The 21985-nt window shown below is 44.3% G+C and overlaps 1 protein-coding gene across 5 annotated transcripts in view; it reads right to left on the bottom strand.

Annotated features, from left to right (window-relative positions):
* The window catches only part of ELMO3 (engulfment and cell motility 3), a 118254-nt gene that overhangs the window by 35288 nt on the left and 60981 nt on the right, over nt 1–21985 (bottom strand). For all 5 annotated transcript variants that reach the window (XM_077289038.1, XM_077289037.1, XM_077289036.1 and 2 more), the window contains 10 exons: nt 20661–20760; nt 16430–16581; nt 16223–16301; nt 16103–16153; nt 15909–16031; nt 13065–13193; nt 12454–12558; nt 12237–12345; nt 7724–7860; nt 2056–2219 (listed from right to left, as the gene is read on the bottom strand). In XM_077289038.1, the coding sequence (XP_077145153.1) occupies nt 2056–2219; nt 7724–7860; nt 12237–12345; nt 12454–12558; nt 13065–13193; nt 15909–16031; nt 16103–16153; nt 16223–16301; nt 16430–16581; nt 20661–20760 (1149 nt within the window). The remainder of the gene's footprint in view (nt 1–2055; nt 2220–7723; nt 7861–12236; nt 12346–12453; nt 12559–13064; nt 13194–15908; nt 16032–16102; nt 16154–16222; nt 16302–16429; nt 16582–20660; nt 20761–21985) is intronic.

The following is a 21985-nucleotide window of genomic DNA, read 5'->3' as shown; positions in this document are numbered from 1 at the left end:
ATAGCTGCTTGAGGTCTAAAACGGAAAATGCACCCCCTAGTGGTCAATATATATATTTGTAAGAAAATATATAATATTTTTCATATAGAAATGTTTGCAAACAGTGCAAACATTGCATTATTACATTTTATTTACTATTTTAAGCTTAATTTCACAAAAAAAAAAAAACTACAAGAAAACTGGTGGCACCTTCCCTTTAACACTTGCAGCTCTCTGGCGCCCCCCTTACTCTCAGGTAAGATTAGGTACTGCACCTAGGGTAATTAGTCGCCAGAAAGGCTGCCTGCTATGTACTGGCTATTGGGCATGCTACAGCAAGGCGGTTTAACTACTCCCGCTCAGGTAGGAACAATAATTATCAATGTCGCCGTCGCTACAACGCCTCCAACAGGCACAGTGCACACAGTAAGCTGCCACCAGCTTCGATTAAACGGGTCCGAAGCTAACCCAAAACAGTAGCGTAATTCCCTTCAAGAGACAGGGTACGTTTTAGAACAGGGAGAACGAATCTAGTATATTAAATATTATACTCCATAAATGATTTTTAGGCAGTGTTTATAAAAAGTTATTTTACAAGGATGTTACAAAAGAGACAATTGCAAATATGTACAAGGTAATTATATAAAAGAAAACAAGGATTACATGAGAATAACACTTACATGTGTTCAAAGCATTGCAGGCAACCAGGCTAGTGGAGTTTCCATCTGTCCCAATGCATGGGTAGGAACAGCTCTTCACGTCAGGCTCACATAGGCTCCAGCAGATAGACTGACCCTTGCTGGAGTCTGGCCAAAAACTTATAGCTGCAGCCTGTGACATCACAGAACGGGGTTGGTTTACCCAGTCCGTCCTACCTCTCCAGTCTTACTAGCTTTACCACAAGTTTTTCTAATGCTTGTATCTCTGCTCCAGAACATGTCACAATCACAACACACCCAGCATTCATCTCGTATTAACGTGGGCATTCTAATGAGATCAAATATGTCCTATCTGTCATGCATATTTACAGAGAAATCCCTACTTCTTTACCAGATGGAGTTAGAAGCCCGTGTTTAGAGTGGCGGATAGATCCACCGAGGGGGATTAAGAATATATATTCTCATGTTCTTAACTTAAATGGTTTGCCTAATATCTTACAAAAACAAAACAAAGGACTTTCATGGATTCTGGAAGTTTCTAATCCAGTTGTAGCTGGAGAAGAGTTTACACTGCAGGAAACCGGTCGTAAATACCTTGGCTCTCAGAGCTAGAGGCCATAAAATCTCTACACTCATTGACAAGACAAGCTAAAACACAGTGAAGGGGGGGGTCAGCGCCCACCCTATGTGTGCTGGCAGAGAAACTAAACTTATATATTTCATACCATATCGTGACAGTTTGTAATCCGGAAATATTTACAACTGGCATGTTTCAATTATAAAAGATGCCCTGATCTCCCAATTTCGGCCTCAGTCTTGGAAGGTCCACTTGTGGCTCAGAGCTTCCTCTGTCGGTACATCATCAGTGCTCTTTGGCTGCTCATTTTAATAGTCTTCCACTAATGATCCTACACAGAGGAGGAGGCTGCCTTATCACAAACCCACCTCTTAAGGTACCGTCACACTCAGCGACGCTGCAGCGATATAGACAATGAGCCGATCGCTGCAGCGTCGCTGTTTAGGTCGCTGTAGAGATGTCAAACACAGCAGCTCCAGAACGATGCAGGAGCGATCTTGTGACGTAATGGTGACTCACTTATCGTTCTCACAGGTCCTTAGCTCCATGTAAAACATTGCTGGCATCGTTGCTTTTGCTGTCAAACACGACGATACACGCCGATCTGACGACCAAATAAAGTTCTGGACTTCTAGCTCCGACCAGCGATATCACAGCGGGATCCAGATCGCTGCTGCGTGTCAAACACAACGAGATCGCTAACCAGGATGCTGCAACGTCATGGATCGTTGTCGTTCTCGTTGTAAAGTTGCTGAGTGTGAAGGTACCTTTAGAGTCCAGACCACTGATTAGGACATATTTATTGAGCTTCTTTTGGACTGATGTATGTATGTTTCTTACATGACAGGTGGGGAGAGAGCTTCATCCTGGTTCAGCCTTTCTTCCTGACGTCTACGAAGAATCTCACTATAATTAAGAGATGAGATTTTTGTTCGAAAAAATTCCAGAGATGTTGGAGCATGGCTGAGGGTACGAGAAATCTGATCCTTTACCACATGCATCACCTGCATAAAAAGCACACAGAAATAACACAAAGAAAACCATGAGAAGAAAAGGTCATCAAACAGAATCAACTAGGAGAAGAGGAGGTCACTCCACAGAGGAAATCAGGGAAAAAGGAAAGTCAAAGTAAAAGCTGGGAGAACAGTCAGTCACTACAAAGAAGAAACCAGGAGGTCATTGTCACGATTCACACCTTGACCGTCACCCCTACGTCACGGATCGGGGTGACTTTAGGCCAACAGACGGCTATCACATGTGCAGAGGGGCTTATCTTAGTTATCCCTCCACTGCTACAATGTGATGAAAAAACCACACAAGGCTATTGACCTCTTAGTTTACAGCAGGGGCTTATTTTAATTATCCCACTGCTCTTCAATATACCATGAGCTGCAGGGATTTATGTATATCCCGCTTACAGTTCCGCTTGAACTTGCAGCTCTCTGATGCCCCCCTTACCCTCAGGTCAGATTAGGTACTGCACCTAGGGTAATTAGTCGCCAGAAAGGCTGCCTGCTATGTACTGGCTATTGGGCACGCTGCAGCGAGGCGATATAACTACTCCCACTCAGGCAGGAACAATAATTATCAACGCCACCGTCGCTACAACGACTCCCAAAGGCACAGAGCAAGGTATGCTGTCACCAGCTTCGATTAACCGGGTCCAAAGCTAACCCAAAACAGTAGCGTAATTCCCTTCAGAAGACTTAGGGTACATTTTAGAGCAGGAAGAACGAAAACTAGTAATTCATATATTTACTCCGGAAGAAGGCAAGTGTTTATAGAAAATATTACAAGGATGTTACAATAAGAGACAATTGGAAATATGTACAAGGTAATTATAAAAATAACAGGGGTTAAATGAGAAATTAACACTTACATGCGTTCAGGACATTCCAGGCAACCAGGCTAGTGGGCGGAGCTCCCAAATGTCCCAATGCATCAGGTCTGGCAGTGAGGGCTCCTCTGGTAAGACTCAGACTAAGACTGAAGGCTGGGTAAAGTGGAGTCCCTTAAAAACCTGGAGCCTCGTGACATCACTAAAGGGGTTGAATTAACATCGCCCTCCCCTCTCATCAGAGTTACCAAATTTAACACAAAGTCTTATAATGCTAGTATCTCCACTCCAGAACATGTCAGAATCCCAGCACACCCCTCATTCATCTTCTTTTACCATTGGCTTTCTATGGGTAGTAAATTCGGGCTTGTTGGGTCACCTGGTTCTGGAGAAATCCGTACTCTGTCCCAGTTGGACTTGGAGGCTCCTGCTTACAGGGGCTGACAGACCCGCCGATGGACGTTAGCAATATGTATTTATTATTTTCCTAGCCCAAGTCGGTGGCCCAGAATCTTATCATACTAGAACAAAGACCCTCATGGATTTTGGAAAACTTCTATACCAGTTCTAGCTGATTCTAGATGGGAGGAGAGATGAGGAAGTTGCCCAAAGCCTGGAATTTACAGCCAGAGCAATAAAACCTCTTCTACACGTCAATATCTCAGCAAACACAAACACAGAGAGAAGGGGGTTTTTAGCCCGCAGCATGGGTCTGACAGGCAAAGCTACCAAATCATATTACATTTCATACAATATCGTGACAGACATTGTAAAAGAAGGAACTGGGATAAGAGGAGGTCACTGCACAGAGGGAAAAAGAAGAAAGAGAGATCATTACAGAGAGACAATGAGGAGAAGAGGAAGTCATGAGAAAGAGGAAGCTATTAGAACAGTAGATCATTACAGAAAGGAAACCAAGAGAAAAGGAGATCACCACACAAACTAGGAAAAGATGAGGTCACTGCATAAAGGGAACCAGGAGAAGAGGAAGTCACTACACAAAGGAAATCAGGAGGAGAGAAGGTCATTACACAGAGGAAACCAGGAGAATAGGAGGACATCACACAGAGGAAACCAACAGAAGAGGGGTTGGGGAAAAGGGAATGAGATAGAAAGGAGTAATTACACAGAGGAAACTGCAAGATGATGTTATTGGACACAGGTATATAGGAGGAAAGAAGATGGATACAGGGAAGAAACCATGAGAAGACGTTGGTAAAAGAAAGAAACTAGGAGAAGAGGTCAATTCAGAAGAAGAGGAAGTCAATGCACAGAGCTAACCATGGGAAGAAGAGATAATTAAAGCGAAAAAAAAAACAGGAGAAGAGGAGGTCAATATACAAAGGAATCCAGGAGAAGAGAAGATCATTACAGAAAGCAAACCAAGAGAAGAGGAGAACATTACAGAAAGAAATCCAAAATAATAGGAGGTTATATTCATAGAAACAAGGCTAAGAGAAGGTCACTGCACAGAAAAACAGGAGGCCATTGTACAACGAGAAACAGGACAAAAAGTGGTCATAGCACAAATGAAAGAGGAAGAGGAGACCAATGCATGGAAGAATACAAGAGATGAGGGTGTCATTACAGAGAAAGAGACAGGAGTAGAGGAGGTAATTACAGAGAAGTAACCAGGAGAAGAGAAGGTCATTACACAGATGAAACCAGGAGAAGACGTTTAATAAGGCGTGAGGAAGCCAGGAAAAGAGTAGGTCATTAGAGAAAGAAAACTAGGAGAAGAGGAGGTAATTCTACAATGGAAACAAGGAGAAGAAAAGGTAATTACAGAGAGGAAACCATGAGAAGAGGAGGTCACTACAGAGAAGCAATTAGAATAAGAGGAGTTCATAACAGAGAGAAGAAACCAGTAGAAGAGGAGGTCATTACACAGAAAAAAAACAGGAGAAGACCTCTAATGAGGAGAGAGGAAACCAGGAAAAAGTTGATCATTACCAAGAGGAAACTAGGAAAGATCATTACAGACTGGAAGCTAGGAGAGAAGAGAGGTCATTATAGAGAGGAAACCAGGAGAAGAGCTCTCCTTTCCCCAATGGGCATAATGCTACTCAGACAACACAGGGTAAGGGTAAAACAGAGTGGCAATACTTTATTTACCCACCAGACAATAACATACAGACACCCACAGAGAATAGGTAACAACAAGCTTAGGAAGCTGACAACCCTTTGAGGCATGTGGCCAGATGACCAGATGGTCCTAACCTGGCTTCTCCAAATGTCTCTATGAAGCCAGATGACTGGATGGTCCCACCTGGCTTCTCGAACCATATCCATGGGGGTAAGGTGACCGGATGGTGCCAACCTGGTTTCCCCAAAACAGCTTCATGGGATCAGGTGACTGGAGGGTCATAATCCTAGCTTCCCCAAACATATCCATGAGTTCCAGATGACTGGATGGTTACAACCTGGCTTCTCCAAACATCCCCATGGGCTCAGGTAACCTGAGGATCACAATCCTAGCTTCCCCAAACATATTCATGAGTTCCAGGTGACCTGAGGGTCACAATCTGGATTCTCTGAACATTTTCATGGAGCAAGGTGACAGGATGGTCCCAACCTGGCATCACCAAACATCTCCATGGAGCCAGGTGACTGGATGGTATCAACCTGGCTTCTGCAAATGTAGCCATAGGGGTCAGGTGACTGGAGGGTCACAATCCTGAAGCAGATCTGCGTTTTTCAAGCTGGGGCCATGGTCCCCTAAGCTGATATCCTGTAGAAAGTCAAATAAGTCAAATCTGTGTCCCTCTTGTTGGAGCCATGTTGTCCTGGCTATTGTTCTGGCGAGTCACTCTTGATACAGAGGCAATTTCCCCTTTTATACAGTTCACAACTGTCCTTCAAGTAATCAACCACAGGTCAAGGGGAAGGTGTGATTAGATTAACGTGCATTGTTTGATTATTGAATCCATCTGCCTTGTTTGTCCTCCTCTGTTTTGCAACTCAACAAACTAGCTGGCCTGGTACAATGTGCAATCAACATAATAACAAGCATCTATTGTTCAACTTCCCTATGTCCCTGTCCCTTGAAGATAGACAATAAGATACAACAAACCTTAACTCAAAAGTCAATATCCAGCTTATATGAACAATAGTCTGTGTGACCAACTAAAGAAAAAGAAAACCACAAAAAGTCAAAATAAAGCCTATGTTTCCTGGCTTACTGAAAATAAGTATCTGGATAATTACGATGAAATTCTGTGTTGTCATATTGCTCCCCCATCTTAATTAGACAGACGTGATAGGCTTCCAATCATCCTTCTCCTGCTCCTTGACTTGACCTGGGTAACTCCTTACGTAATTGATGAGAAACGGCTCATATCCATTGCTTCCACACATGGCGTCCTCTGCATCCCGCAGTTCCTGTATCAAATCCGAACAAGTGTCGGTGGCCTGGTATTCAATCTGTTAAAGCTTGGTCAGCTGCTGTAGTTGTGGTTTCTTGTTGCAATTATACATCTACTTAGGTCCTCTTCCAAAGGCTGAGCTGGTGAGGTTGGACATAGTAGCGCCTGAAACTTGCTTTGCATGCCTCACATATGCTCTGGTGAGTTTTTCTGCATGCCTCCCTGGTTATGGAGCCCTTGGACAGTGTCTACAAATAATAATCCACTGCAGCTCCCCAGATCCACCGGGCTGAGTAGTATCCCACTGCTGCCACCAAATGTGGAGACACAGGGGACAGTGTGTGCTCTCCTCTGCTGGCCCGAGACCGCATGAAACAGGGCTCATCCCACCAGAGATGAGGTAATGACAAGCTTAGGAAACTGACAGTCCATTGAGGCACGTGGCCAGTCGACCGGATGGTCCCATCCTGGCTTTTCGGAACGTCTCCATGAAGCCAAGTGACCGGATGGTCCTAAACTGGTTAAACCAAACGTCTCCATGGGGTCAGGTGACCAAAGAGTCACAATTCTAGCTTCCTCAAACATATCCATCAGTTCCAGGTGACTGGAGAGTCAAAACCTGGATTCTCCCAACGCCGAAATGCTGTGTCTTTACAGGAGGGCAATACAGAATTAAAAGCAAGAGAAAAAGAGGTTATTATACATAGCAGAAACCAGTAGAAGAGGAGGTCATCACAGTGAGAAAACCAAGAGAAGAGGAGGTGATTACACAGAAGAAACCAGAAGAGGAGGTCATTACAGTCAGATAACCCGGAGAAGGAGGTAATTATATAAAGTAAAAAAGAGGAGGAGGTCAATACAGAGAATAAAGTAGAAGAGGACATAATTACACAGAGGAAAGCAGTAGATGAAAACGGCATTAAAGAAACCAAGAGAAGAGCATGTCATTACACGGAGGATGTCAAGAAGCAAATGTCAGCACATCATGTCACGTTTTTTGTTAGGCTATGGCTGTATCTCGGGCAAGTCACTTGGCCAAAAATATTTGAGTAACTTGTTGTTTCCTGATCATTTCAGACTTGTTAATTGAATGTAAAATAAACCAAGTGATATTTATACTGCACAACATATTAGGCCATTAGCCCTATGTGGTCAACGTGGAGTGTCCGTTCACAATGGGACATCTAGTTTTTATATATTAATTGTTTCTACAGTATGTATCCAGAATCTATAGTGGTCAATAAGCATTAAAAGAACTGCATACCACCACCACCAGCAACACAGATCACCTATCCAGTTACTGCACCTTGTCAAAATCTTCCTGGGTTGCTCTCATCTCCTTCCAAGTCTTATTAAGCACCTGAATGCAAACACAGAATAGCTCCTGGAGAAAGTGGTCTTGTGCATAAAACAGAGTTAGGAAATCTTGCCCTGTCTCCGAGGCTGAAATGTCATAAAAACAAACATGTCAGTGTCTAACTGAATCCAGTTGGTTACTGCTGCATTGGATGTCAAGAATAGTTTTACTAATTTATATAGTTGGTAATAATCACTAGTGATGAGCGAGTGTACTCGTTGCTCGGGTTTTCCCGAGCACGCTTGGGTGGTCTTCGAGTATTTGTAACTTTGCATTTGTAAACTGTATTTAGTTTATGTTGACGCAGCTACATGATTTACGGCTGCTAGCCAGCCTGAGTACATGTGGGGGTTGCCCGGTTGCTAGGGAATCCCCACATGTAATCAAGCTGTCTAGTAGCCGTAAATCATGCAGCTGCCGCAACGAAAACTAAATCTCCGAGCACTTACAAATACTCGGAGACCGCCCGAGAAACTAGTATACTCGCTCATCACTAATAATCACCTCACCAATAGTCTGCTGCTGTGGTCATGTTCCCTGGACTCCTGCCAGTCTCGTACCATGTCAGCAGATAACTGCTGCAGGCGATCACTGGCAGTAGTGGTAACGTGGAAACCACTGCAGTCACCAATGCGTCCACTGATTGACTAGTGCTCACTTGTTGTGTCTGCACTGGACTCGGGGAATCTGAGGGGCCAAAAAGTGTTGGGCCGGAGGCAGCAGGGAATTGCAAAGTTATTAATCATTTCAATAGTGAAGACCGTTTTTTACCAATAATTCACTTGTGCTGGAGAATTCTGCAGTTTCTGTCAATTTTATCAAAGGAAAAAGTACCGAATGCTGCTCTCTTTTCCATTAAAATAATGGACAACCCGGTGGACGTCATTATAGTGAATGGTTAATTTTTTGCCATAGGGTCAATAATTAATGTAACTGTTCATGTGAATTCTTATAAAGGTTTCTTGCTGTGATAGTGTAGAAATGTGACGAACTGTAAAGAGTGGGAATGTATCTGATGTCAATCTGTATTGTTGGAAAAGATATAGAAAGAGAAGCAGCGGAATTTGTCTACTAACATTAATGTCTGTCAGGCTGGCATGGGGTTATTATCCCCACATATCTGCACGAATCAAATCTCGCTATAATTAATTAACCATTTAGGTCCTGTGTATATTAAATATCTCTCTTTCCTACATTCATTCATTAAATACAGAAGTGTCAGGATTGAAAGAAGGTTACAGGAGCTGAAGAAAGAAAAACGCACACAACACCAAGGAGTCATTATTGCCTCTGTGCAGACATTCTCCACTGCGTAAAGCTGCTATGTGCTGGGAAGGTACGAGGTCATGTGCTGGGAAGGCAGGAGGTCATGTGCTGGGAAGGCAGGAGGTCATGTGCTGGGAAGGTAGGAGGTCATGTGCTGGAAAGGTAGGAGATCATGTGCTGAGAAGGTAGGAAGTCATGTGCTGACAAGGTAGAAGGTCATGTGCTGAGAAAGTAGGAGGTCATGTGCTGGAAAGGTAAGAGATCATGTGCTGGGAAGGTACGAGATCATGTGCTGGGAAGGCAGGAGGTCATGTGCTGGGAAGGCAGGAGGTCATGTGCTGGGAAGGTAGGAGGTCATGTGCTGGAAAGGTAGGAGATCATGTGCTGAGAAGGTAGGAGGTCATGTGCTGAGAAGGTAGGAGATCATGTGCTGAGAAGGTAGGAGGTCATGTACTGGGAAGGTAGGAGGTCATGTACTGGAAAGGTAAGAGATCATGTGCTGGGAAGGTACGAGGTCATGTGCTGAGAAGGCAGGAGGTCATGTGCTGGGAAGGCAGGAGGTCATGTGCTGGGAAGGTAGGAGGTCATGTGCTGGAAAGGTAGGAGATCATGTGCTGAGAAGGTAGGAGGTCATGTGCTGAGAAGGTAGGAGGTCATGTGCTGGAAAGGTAGGAGGTCATGTGCTGGGAAGGTAGGAGGTCATGTGCTGGGAAGGTAGGAGGTCATGTGCTGGAAAGGTAGGATGTCATGTGCTAAGAAGGTAGGAGGTTATGTGCTGAGAAGGTAGGAGGTCATGTGCTGAGAAGGCAGGAGGTCATGTGCTGAGAAGGCAGGAGGTCATGTGCTGGGAAGGTAGGAGGTCATGTGCTGGAAAGGTAGGAAGTCATGTGCTGGGAAGGTAAGAGGTCATGTGCTGAGAAGGTAGGAGGTCATGTGCTGGGAAGGTAGGAGGTCATGTGCTGGGAAGGCAGGAGGTCATGTGCTGGGATGGTAGGAGGTCATGTGCTGCGAAGGTAGGAGGTCATGTGCTGGAAATGTAGGAGGTCATGTGCTGGGAAGGTAGGATGTAATGGCTGTGAATGATCTGATTACTGCAGAGTCTCTGTCCATTTCTTCATATATACACAATGTCCGTGTAATTCTTTTATTGTTCATGAAGGTATTTGATATTTCTATAAGCACAAGGCAGAAGTAACCACTGAAACTATTTATTTTCCTGAGATGGTGAAAATTATGATAACTATCCCTTAGAGTTAGGGTCTAATCAACGTTCATAGAAAAAGATTGCTTGCCACTGATCCAGGCATGTGTTAAAAGTTGCTGGTTCTGTTTGTCTACACCTTTTGGCACAATCATTGACATCGATTGAAATAAATGCTGTTGCTAATCTTTTGTCTGGAATTTTGGGATTATCTACATGTTATGGCGGGTTGGAGCAGTCTCACATTGTGGTCCCAGCACTGGAATCAGGTGCAGAAATTCTCAGATACACTGTAAGAAGTCTCATGATGTACTGTAGAAAACCCTTCTAAATCATGACATTTCTGTAGAATATAGTCGATTTGTCCTTAAAGGGAATCTGCCAGTAGGATCAACCCTCCCAAGCCGCCTATATGGGCACGCAGGTCAGAAAATGGAGCATAAAATTACACCTTGATCTCTGTGATTCCATCTCTTATTCCAGAGAAATCCACATTTATCTTGTATGCAAATGAGCTTTTTGGATCTATGAGTCAAACATTAACAGAAAGGGGGATTACCAGGATGAGACATGTAGTGACTGACAGTCAGCTCTCCTGATCTACATGACTCACATCTGTAATGCCTCCTTTCATTTACAATAATCTTTGGAGGCAGATAGGAAAATGGGAAGAGGGGAGAGAGCACAGATTCTAAGTGCAGCAACTAGATTCAAATGTATGTTAAACAAGTGCTATTTGCACTCACCTTTCTTATGACTTTTTAGACTTGTCTATAATTCCACTGGGCGAATTAGTTGTTGTTCCCCCTGTTCCCGATTTGCAGCACAATCCTGAGCACTTGTGAAGGCACTCAAGGTGTTTCAATAGGAAGCCACATGTGTAGTTGTTCTCCAGGCAGTGTGCGCTCCCAGAACACAGTGGGTAGGATACACAGCATACAACGCATTTTAACTCTTATGAGTCTTCTTCAAATGTAATACCTGAAGAAGACTAATAAGACTTGAAACGCACTGTATGCTGTATTAAAAAAACTTGGCTTGGCAACAACTACACATGAGGCAGATTCTCAGGGAGATCCATGTCCAACCCATAGATGGCTCATTTACATATTAAGAAAAAAGTGGATTTCTCTAAAATTAAAGATCGAATCACAGATATCAAGTTGCCATTTTATTCAGCTTTCTATGACCTGTGGCCCGAAACATAGAGGCAATCAAGCCAGAAAAAACGACCAAATAGTGGATGAGGAAGGAGATCATCCGAAACGTGCGTCGGGGTGAGTGCACGGACCCCGGGAATCCTTATATCTGCACCGCTGTTAAGGTAATGTTTATCCCATCGGCTATTGATCTGTCCCTTAGTCGGTGCAATTACATTCATGACCGTATTGCCTTTGGGTTATTTATTTGATAACATTGCCTCCATGAGTTACATTTTTTCTTATGGGCAGTTATAGTCACACTACTTACTGATTTCTCCCCCTGATTAAATTTGTATAATGGGGAGGGGTAAATGTACCTTGTCTGTAATATTACTGATGTGATTGGTGGTTCCCTGGTTCTCTGCACTCCTGCCACAGTTGCGGGGTTTCATAGTATCTGCACATTTGTGGTGCACCTATCTTTTTAGCCTGTAACATATTTGGTTTAAATAAAGAGTGTTCTTACTTTTATACTTTTGGACTATTTGGTCGTTTTTTCTGGCTTGATTGCCTCTATGTTTCGTGTCATTGTTCTAGCAACCGGTCTGGTATATTTTATCCAATATCTCTCTGATCAGCAGTGAAGAATTATTATTATTTTTATATAGTATATCTTCTTGAATTATTTGTCATGCTGATCGCTTTCGCAAGTTTTCTCATTTATGACCTGTGGCCATATAGACAGCTCAGGGGGGTTGTTCCTACTGACAAGGTTCCCTTTAAGGCCGAGTTGTATGCTGATAAGACAAGATTATTACAGAAAGAGAAGAACTATGAAGATCCATTGTCATACCGGATTCTCCAACTTGTAGGATTTCACAGAGGATCAAGGTTAGGTGAATGCTGCTTCGGGCAAATGGACAAATATGTTTGTCTTCTCGGCTGCTATTTTCAAGTACAAACTATAGAAAATTCAACAAGATGTAGTTTAGTAGCTCATGTCAAAGAATTTCCATAGATGGACTAGCAGGTGTCGGCCGACCACTGACCGTCTGATCAGAACTACTCACCCGACTGTATGCACTAGGCCAACGTGTTGAGAAATACACCATATTGTCAAGAGCCAAAAGTCCAGGAGGAACATGACAAAGGTCCTGCCATGGACTGCCATTATTCTGAGCAAGAGAAGAAATTTTGCATTTTCAGACAGATGCCTCAGATCCCACCCACGACGATATCATACAGGTCCATAGTGACCCACTCATGACTTTAAAATCTGGAATCTTTACATTGAACAGAGAAAATAAATAAATCTGTGGGATGAGTGATGATGAAATCCTGTTCCACATATTACCCCAAAAGCTGCAGACAAGGAATTGTTCATTGGGTGAAAAAGGCCAAAGCACCTAAAGCCCTTCCCAAACTGCGGACTTGTCAGTGGAGCAAACCCCATGATACCGAGGCTGCTACTGGTGAAAACACATTCATATAAGACTCTCTTGGGTGATGTTTTCCCTCCCCGGAGATAAAGGAATGACAGGCATCTGTACTAACACAGTGTCAAGGTTAAGCGGCAAAGGCAGAACATTCTGGAAAGCATCAAATACAACATGAGAGAAAACTAATGAATGCAGTTAAGCAAAGCATGCGGTTCTTAGGGTTCTGCACAGAAATAACTCACCGTAAAGCCCAGTTTGCGGAATTCCTTGGCACAGAGGGAGCGACGTTTCTCTGATGTCATATGGCTGCCTTCTTCAACTTCATTTGGAAAAGCCACCAGTCGTAGATTTTGGAGTTGCTGTCTCTGTTCCTAAAAGTGTGAAGAAGAAATGCTCTCTATGATATTATTATAATTATTTATTTATACAGCACCATTAATTCCATGGTGCTGTACATAGGAAGGGGGTTACATACAGGGTTATAGATGTCGTTTACAGTACATAAATTTACAATGACAGACTGGTACATAGGGGAGGGACCCTGTCCTTGCGGACTTATATTCTACGGGATATCATGATATGATATCATGAGGTTCTTCTCAGTCTGTGCACCTAGTCTACATAAACGGGTCATTCATTGCAGGATCATAGAGTGTTAACTTGTAGTCACAGATGCAATCTTAGAATATTTTGTAAAGACTTCATCTAAATGATGCGTTTCCCTCCTCCTCTTCCTTCAGGCTTCTCTGTTCTCCCTCCTCCTCTTCCTCCAGGCTTCTCTGTCCTCCCTCCTCCTCTTCCTCCAGGCTTCTCTGTCCTCCATCCTCCTCATTCTTCAGGCTTCTCTGTCCTCCCTCCTCCTCATTCTTCAGGCTTCTATGTCCTCCCTCCTCTTTGTCCTTCAGGCTCCTCTATCCTCCCTCCAACTCGTTCTCCAGGCTTCTCTGTCCTCCCTCCTCTTCATCCTTCAGGTTCCTCTATCCTCCCTCCAACTCGTTCTCCAGGCTTCTCTGTCCTCCCTCCTCTTCATCCTTCAGTTTCCTCTATCCTCCCTCCTCCTCATTCTCCAGGCTTCTCTGTCCTCCCTCCTCTTCATCCTCCAGGCTTCTCTGTCCTCCCTCCTCCTCGTTCTCCAGGATTGTCTGTCCTCCCTCCGCCTTGTCTTTCAGGCTCTTCTGTCCTCCCTCCAACTCATTCTCCAGACTTCTCTGTCCTCACTCCTTGTCCTTCAGGCTCTTCTGTCCTCCCTCCTCCACCCTCCTCCTCTGTCCTCCCTCCTCCTCATCCCCCAGTCTTCTCTGTCCTCCCTCCTCCTTGTTCTTCAGACTTCTCTGTCCTCCCTCCTCCTTGCCCTCCAGGCTTCTCTGTCCTCTATCCTCCTTATCTTTCAAGCTCCTCTATCCTCCCTCCTCCTCGTCCTAAAGGTTCCTCTATCCTCTCTCCTCCTTTTCCTCCAGGCTCATCTATCTTCCCTCCTCCTCGTCTTCCAGGCTCCTCTATCCTCCCTCCTTCTTGTCCTCTAGGTCCCTCTATCTTCCTCTATCCTCGCTATCCTAAAGGCTTCTCTGTCCTCCTTCCTCCCAGTCCTCCAGGCTTCTCGGTCCTCCCTCCTCCTCCAGGCTCCTCTATCCTCCCTCCTCCAGGCTCCTCTATCCTCCCTCCTCCTCGTCCTCCAGGCTTCTCTGTCCTCCTTCCTCCTCGTCCTTCTGGCTTCTCTGTCCTCCCTCCTCGTCTTTAAAAAAAAAGCAGGTTTTGCTGCATATTTGCTGCGTTTCTATTGTCTCTTGTGCACACTGATAAGGTTTGGTGCTCAAAAAATAAAAAAAATCATGATTCAACTTTCTTGGGTTTTGTTGCGTTTTTGGTGCAAAAACCTGATACTTGTGTTTTTGCACTTACTCATTGCTTTCTATGGGTGAAAAACGCTGAGGAAATGCTGAAAGAAGTGACATGCTGCCTTTTTAAAAAGTTTTCAAATTCCAATCTCATTTGCCAGGTGTATTTCCAAACACTAGCGTATGTGCAAATGGACGGGAGTTGTTTTTTTTTTGGAGTTGTTTTTTTTTTTTTTAAAGTAGATCAGCTCTGAAAAACACTTAAAAAATTGCTTTAAAAATGCTTGAAAGCATTTTTATTTAAAAATAACTGTTCCGATATTCAAGCTTTTGATAGTTTTTTTTTAAATTTTTATTACCTTCAGGTTTCAAAACCACCAAGCATTTAGAAGAAGCACCTGACCATTCTTCACACATTTACCCCACTGAAGATGTCACATACTTTACAATAGAAGTTAATGAAAAGGCAACAAAAATGTCCCAAAGACACCGGGAAGGTTTCTGAGCATTTTTTAGATGTTTTTGCATGATAAAACGATAGCATTATATTCATTGCTAAATAAACTTAAAAAATTATAGAAAATCTCCCCCAAAATAAACATTTTAAAAAGCACAAAAAAAGTATCAACAAAAGATTTAGAGAAACCGCTCCAGGAAAACGTTACTTACACCAGGAAAGAAAAGTGCTGCTCTATGGTGTGCCAAATTCATGAAGCGGTGCTGGCCTCTTAAACACTTCTTTTGGGCTGTCTATTTGCCAGAATCTGACTTCTACACTTTGTAAATAGCACTAGAATGATCCCACACCTGGACCGTGAGGGCACCATTTATAAAAAGGGACATTCACAATATGGCCACTCTCCAGACATGTCCTTCAGCCAAGATGTGGTGGTTGTGTGTGAATGGGAGACAGCACCACTTGTGTCCATGGAGGATGTCTGGTATGTGGACACAATCAGTACTTCTCCATGGCTGCCCTCTAAGAGAGATTGTATAGAGACCACTCACACAGAGGGCACAAGGTCCTGGAGATTTCTACACACACATGTATGAACATTTGGGGGGTTATTTGACCACTATTACTGACTTGTACTCTTATCATTAGAAGTGAACAATTTAAGCTACTTAGGATTATAGACTACTTTCTGAACCTGGAATTGACCCCGACTTGTTCCTGTCCAACAACGGTGCCTAATGGGTGAAATTTGGCTTTAGAAGCTGACACTTCGAAAAATGTGAGCATTGTCTTACAGCATCATTGGGATCCATGGCGATTCTCATCCGCCCGTCCAGTAGGCCGAGGCTAAGACACTGCAGCACATAGAGGTAGTGACGCATCTCATCTCCAAGTTGTGGCCAGCCGTGGATAATGCTCTGGAACACAAAACACGTACGTCTGGGCCAGTATCCAACACATGGCCGCCTTCTATGTCTGGATCGCTCACCTTATGGATAAACTGCCTCATGTTCTTCTTCCACAGATATTCCAGCATTTCCTGATAAAGGAGTTCAGCAGTTTACAGCAAATGAAGAGAACAAGGCAATACACCCAACCAGTGTCTTACCGCTCTGTCTTGCCCACCGACCGTCTGTAGTAAGGCCACAAGGAGCGCCATCACCTTAATCTGTGTCTCCTGATCAGGCCTACAAGAGCAGAAAACACTGAGTCTAAAGGCCTGTCTGTAGCCCTGAGAGGATTCTGCATCATATGATAGAAATACTTCTCTTTAATACAAACTTAAACCTCATAAATATCAGGGGAAAAAACGTACAGCTGCAGAAGCATGAGCAGTCTATCCAGAGGAACCTCCTGTCTGACCATGGCTCCCAGTGTGGTGTTACTCTGGACCACACTCTCCAGGATGATCAGAGCCAACCTGGTGATCTCCAGAAGCATCAGATTCAGGTTCACAAAGGTCACAACCTGACAAAAAAAATGAAGACCTGTAGATGAGATGCCAACATGTCACTAGGATTAGATGAGATGTCTACATGTCACTGGGATTAGAGGAGACACCAACATGTCACTGGGATTAGATGAGATGCTAACATATCACTGGGATTAGAGGAGACACCAACATGTCACTGGGATTAGATGAGAAGCTAAAGGTACCATCACACTCGGCGACGCTGCAGCGATATAGACAACGAGCCGATCGCTGCAGCGTCGCTGTTTAGGTCGCTGTAGAGATGTCAAACACAGCAGCTCCAGAACGATGCAGGAGCGATCCTGTGACGTAGCGGTGACTCACTTATCGTTCTTACAGGTCGTTAGCTCCATGTTTAACATTGCTGACATCGTTTCTTTTGCTGTCAAACACGACGATACACGCCGATCTAACGTCCAAATAAAGTTCTGGACTTCTAGCTCTGACCAGCGATATCACAGCGGGATCCAGATCGCTGCTGCGTGTCAAACACAACAAGATCGCTATCCAGGACGCTGCAATGTCACGGATCGTTGTCGTTCTCGCTGTAAAGTTGTTTAGTGTGAAGGTACCTTAACACATCACTGGGATTAGATGAGACACCAACATGTCACTGGGATTAGAGGAGATGAAATGTCTACATGCCACTAGGATTAAAGGAGACAACCAACATGTCACTGGGATTAGATGAGATGCTAAGGCTGGTTTCACACTTGCGTTTTTTGCCGCTGCGTTTTAGCACTAAAAAACGCATGCTTTTTTTTTTTCTATACTTAACATTAAAAACGCATGCGTTATTTTGCATGCGTTTTGCCGCGTTTTGACAACGCATGCGTTTTTTTATGCTTGCGTTTTGTTGCAGAAATGCAACCTGTAGTAATTTCTAGCGGCGTTTTTTTGCGGCAAAAAAATGCATGCGTTTTTTCGCGGCAAAAAAACGTATTGCTGTCTTTGTAAACGCATGCGTTTTTAAGCACATGCGTTTGCATGCGTTTTTAAACGCATGCGTTTCAATAGAAAAACACAAGAAAACACACTGATAAGCCACCCCCCAACCCTAACCCTAACCCTAAGGTTAGGATCCCTAGTAACCCTAGGGATCCTAACCCTAACCCTAACCCTAGGGATCCTAACCCTAACCCTTAGGGTTAGGGTTAGGATCCTAACCCTTAGGGTTAGGGTTAGGATCCTAACCCTTAGGGTTAGGGTTAGGATCCTAACCCTTAGGGTTAGGGTTAGGATCCCTAGGGTTAGGGTTAGGATCCCTAGGGTTAGGGTTAGGGTTAGGATCCCTAGGGTTAGGATCCCTAGGGTTACTAGGGATCCTAACACTAACCCTAGCTATTTCTGTTTATAGTGGGTTTTCTAGTTGATTTTGATGATTGGCAGCTGTCACACACTTCTCATCATGCGTTTCAAAAACGCAAACGCAGGAAAAAACGCATGTAAACGCGTCAAAACGCCGCGTTTTTTTACCACATGCAAAAACGCATGCGTCTAAAAAACGCAGCGTTTGAACGCATTTACATGCGTTTTTTGCACCACATGCGTTTGCGTTAAAAACGCTGCGTTTTTAAACGCAAATGTGAAACTAGCCTAACATATCACTGGGATTAGAGAAGACACCAACATGTCACTAGCATTAGAAGAGAAGCCAACATGTCACTATGATTAGATGAGAAGCTAACATATCACTGGGATTAGATGAGAAGCTAACATATCACTAGAATTAGAGGAGACAACCAACATGTCACTGGGATTAGATGAGATGCTAACATATCACTGGGATTAGAGAAGACACCAACATGTCACTAGCATTAGAAGATAAGCCAACATGTCACTGGAATTAGATGAGAAGCTAACATATCACTGGGATTAAATGAGACACCAACGTGTCACTGGGATTAGAGGAGATGAAATGTCTACATGCCACTGGGATTAGATGAGACACCAACATGTCACTGGGATTAGATGAGACACCAACATGTCACTGGGATTAGAGGGAGATGAAATGTCTACATGCCACTGGGATTAGATGAGACACCAACATGTCACTGGGATTAGAGGAGATGCCAACATGTCACTAGGATTAGAGGAGATGTCAACATGTCACTGGGATTAGACGAGACACCAACATGTCACTGTGATTAGAGGAGACGCCAACATGTCACTGGGATTAGAGGAGATGCCAACATGTCATAGGGATTAGAGGACAACTAAAAGAAAGAACCTGGCACTCAACTTAATGCTTGTGAGATTTTAATCGTAGTAGCCAAAACGTTTCGGTCCTATATCTGGACCTTCATCAGTTACGTACTATGATGAAAAAAGTAAATGACTGTAGTGTCATATAAGGCACAGCATGGTCTGCGTCTGGTATTTGTGCAGATAGGTTTAGGCCATGTTCACACTTTGCGGTGTGCTCTGCAGGTTTATCCCGCAGCGGAATTGATAAATCTGCAGGGCAAAACCGCTGCGGTTATCCCTGCAGATTTATCGCGGTTTGTTCCGCGGTTTCCGCTGCGGGATTACTCCTGTACTATTGATGCTGCATATGCAGCAATATGCAGCATCAATAGTAATGATAAAAATAATAAAAATTGGTTATACTCACCCTCCGATGTCCGCATCTCCTCGGCGCTGCACGCGGCGCTCCGATTCCAAAGATGCTGTGCCGAGAAGGACCTTCGTGACGTCACGGTCATGTGACCGCGTCGTCATCACGGTCATGTGACCGCGACGTCACCACAGGTCCTGCTCGCACAGCAAACCGAAGACCGGACGGCCGCGGGCCGCGCTGAGAGGTGAGTATAACATCATTTTTTATTTTAATTCTTTTTTTTTTACACTATTTATGGTTCCCAGGGCCTGGAGGAGAGTCTCCTCTCCTCCACCCCGGGTACCACCAGCACATTATCCGCTTACTTCCCGCAACGTGGGCACAGCCCCATGCGGGAAGTAAGCGGTTCAATGCATTTCTATGGGTGCAGAATCGCTGCGATTCTGCACAAAGAAGTGACATGCTGCGGGTTTTAAACCACTGCGTTTCTGCGCGGTTTTTCCCGCAGCATGTGCACTGCGGTTTGCGGTTTCCATAGGGTTTACATGTTAATGTAAACGCTATGGAAACTGCTGCGGACCCGCAGCATCAAAATCGCCGCGGTAAAAACCGCAAAAACCGCAAAGTGTGAACATGGCCTTAGGCACACAGAATGGACTTATTCACGCTGATAGGTGCTGTGCTTGTGTCCAGACACGGTATCCCCGGGGATACCGTGTCTGGACACAAGCACAGCACCTATCAGCGTGAATAAGTCCATTCTGTGTGCCTAAACCTATCTGCGCAAATACCAGACGCAGACCATGCTGTGCCTTATATGACACTACAGTCATTTACTTTTTTCATCATAGTACGTAACTGATGAAGGTCCAGATATAGGACCGAAACGTTTTGGCTACTACGATTAAAATCTCACAAGCATTAAGTTGAGTGCCAGGTTCTTTCCTTAGTATCACATGGTGTGGGAACCTACCTGGGCACCACCAGTAGTAGTGCACACGGCTTTATCTTTGAAATAGGGATTAGAGGAGACACCAACACGTCACTGGGTTTAGAGGAGATGCCAACATGTCATAGGGATTAGAGGAGACACCAACATGTCACTGGGATTAGACGAGACACCAACATGTCGAGAAGGAAGGCGAGGAGGATGAGGAGGAAGGCGAAGTTGAGGAGGGCTGCTCTTATGTACAGATTGCTGTTCTTTATGTTGCATACTTTGTCCTCTTATTTCTTTATTACTGGATGGTGGGCCCTAAGAATGAAGTTCTGTGGTGGGCTCGTTGTTTTCCAGTCCAACACTAAATGTCACCAATGGAAATCACGACTGGAATGTGCCTTAGTTAGGAATACCGAGGCTATAATTTTGTACCATTACATTTTAATCACCACGTAAGGATAAAGATGGTGTTTCATCTAGCTCAGGTGATGTTGGCCATGCGGAGGTGCTGCCCTAGTTCTCTCCACAATCCATGCGTGTCATGGCATCTGGTGCTACCCAAACTTCCTGTGTACCTTTTGTATGAATGCTGGGCTGAACGTCTCCCAGGACACAAAGCCATGTTCCATCAGCTCCGAAATGGCCTTCAAGATGTGACACATCACCTCCTTAAGCCTGTAAACACAAGACATGAGGCTAGTGATGAGCAGAATTCCCCATATGTCAGTGGGGGGGTCATTATATGGTGGCATCTGGGAGCAGGACTTTTCTTTGCATGTCTGGCTGCACACAAGACCTTTGGTTTCCCTTAGATCCTCTGATACCTCCATCCTGAGCTTCTCAATCAGGCTGAGACCATTTACCTCCAGTATGGCATTCTCCAAGCACAGACACCAGTTTCCTTCCTTCTGGAGCAGAGCTTTAGTCACCAAGGTTTTTATAGACAAACCAGGGACCTCTCAGCTCTCCCTTGGGAATGCACACAAAATGAGAAGGAAAAGGTGACAAAGATCACTTTGGAGAGAGTTCTACACAAGCCTCGCTTCTTTCTGGACCTACATGGGATAGAGGCCTCTACCATATTACACAGGATGGAGGCCTCTCCCATATTACACAGGATGGAGGCCTCTCCTATATTACACAGGATGGAGGCCTCTCCCATATTACACAGGATGGAGGCCTCTCCCATATTACACAGGATGGAGGCCTCTCCCATATTACACAGGATGGAGGCCTCTCCCATATTATACAGGATGGAGGGCTCTCCCATATTACACAGGGTGGAGGCCTCTATTATGTTACACAGGATGGAGGCATCTCCTATATTACACGAGATGGAGGCGTCTCCTATATTACACGGGATGGAGGTCTCTCCTATTTTACACGGGATGGAGGCCTCTCCTATATTACACGGGATGGAGCAGGGGGTTGGACCAGATAGCCCAGGATGTCCCTTCCAACTCTACCATTCTATGATTCTACCATCAGTGGGAGAACTACATGGACTGCACACAACAATACCACGGTGTATACCAACAATGGGTGAATTACATGGACTGTACACAATGATACCATGGTGTATACCATCAGTGGGAGAACTACACGGACTGTATACAATGATACCACGGTGTATACCATCAGTGGGAGAACTACATGGACTGTACAGAATAATACCACGGTGTCAGGAATCCCACCGTGCTGCTACCAATATGTCACGGTTCACGGGGAGGATACCTTTATCAGGATTTATCAGGATGTGACAGTTCATTATAGAGCAGGGAGAGACAAGCTAGTAATTTTATATTTTACTCCAAAAAAGGTAGGCAGTGTTTACAGAGGTATAAAAAGATTTTATAAAGATGACAAATATCATAGGTACAATACAATTACAAATAAAATG

The sequence above is a fragment of the Ranitomeya variabilis genome, chromosome 2, assembly GCF_051348905.1.
Source record: "Ranitomeya variabilis isolate aRanVar5 chromosome 2, aRanVar5.hap1, whole genome shotgun sequence".
Lineage (NCBI taxonomy): Eukaryota > Metazoa > Chordata > Amphibia > Anura > Dendrobatidae > Ranitomeya > Ranitomeya variabilis.
The sequence above is the reverse complement of the archived record's forward strand: the minus strand, read 5'-3'. Positions and strand labels throughout refer to the sequence as shown.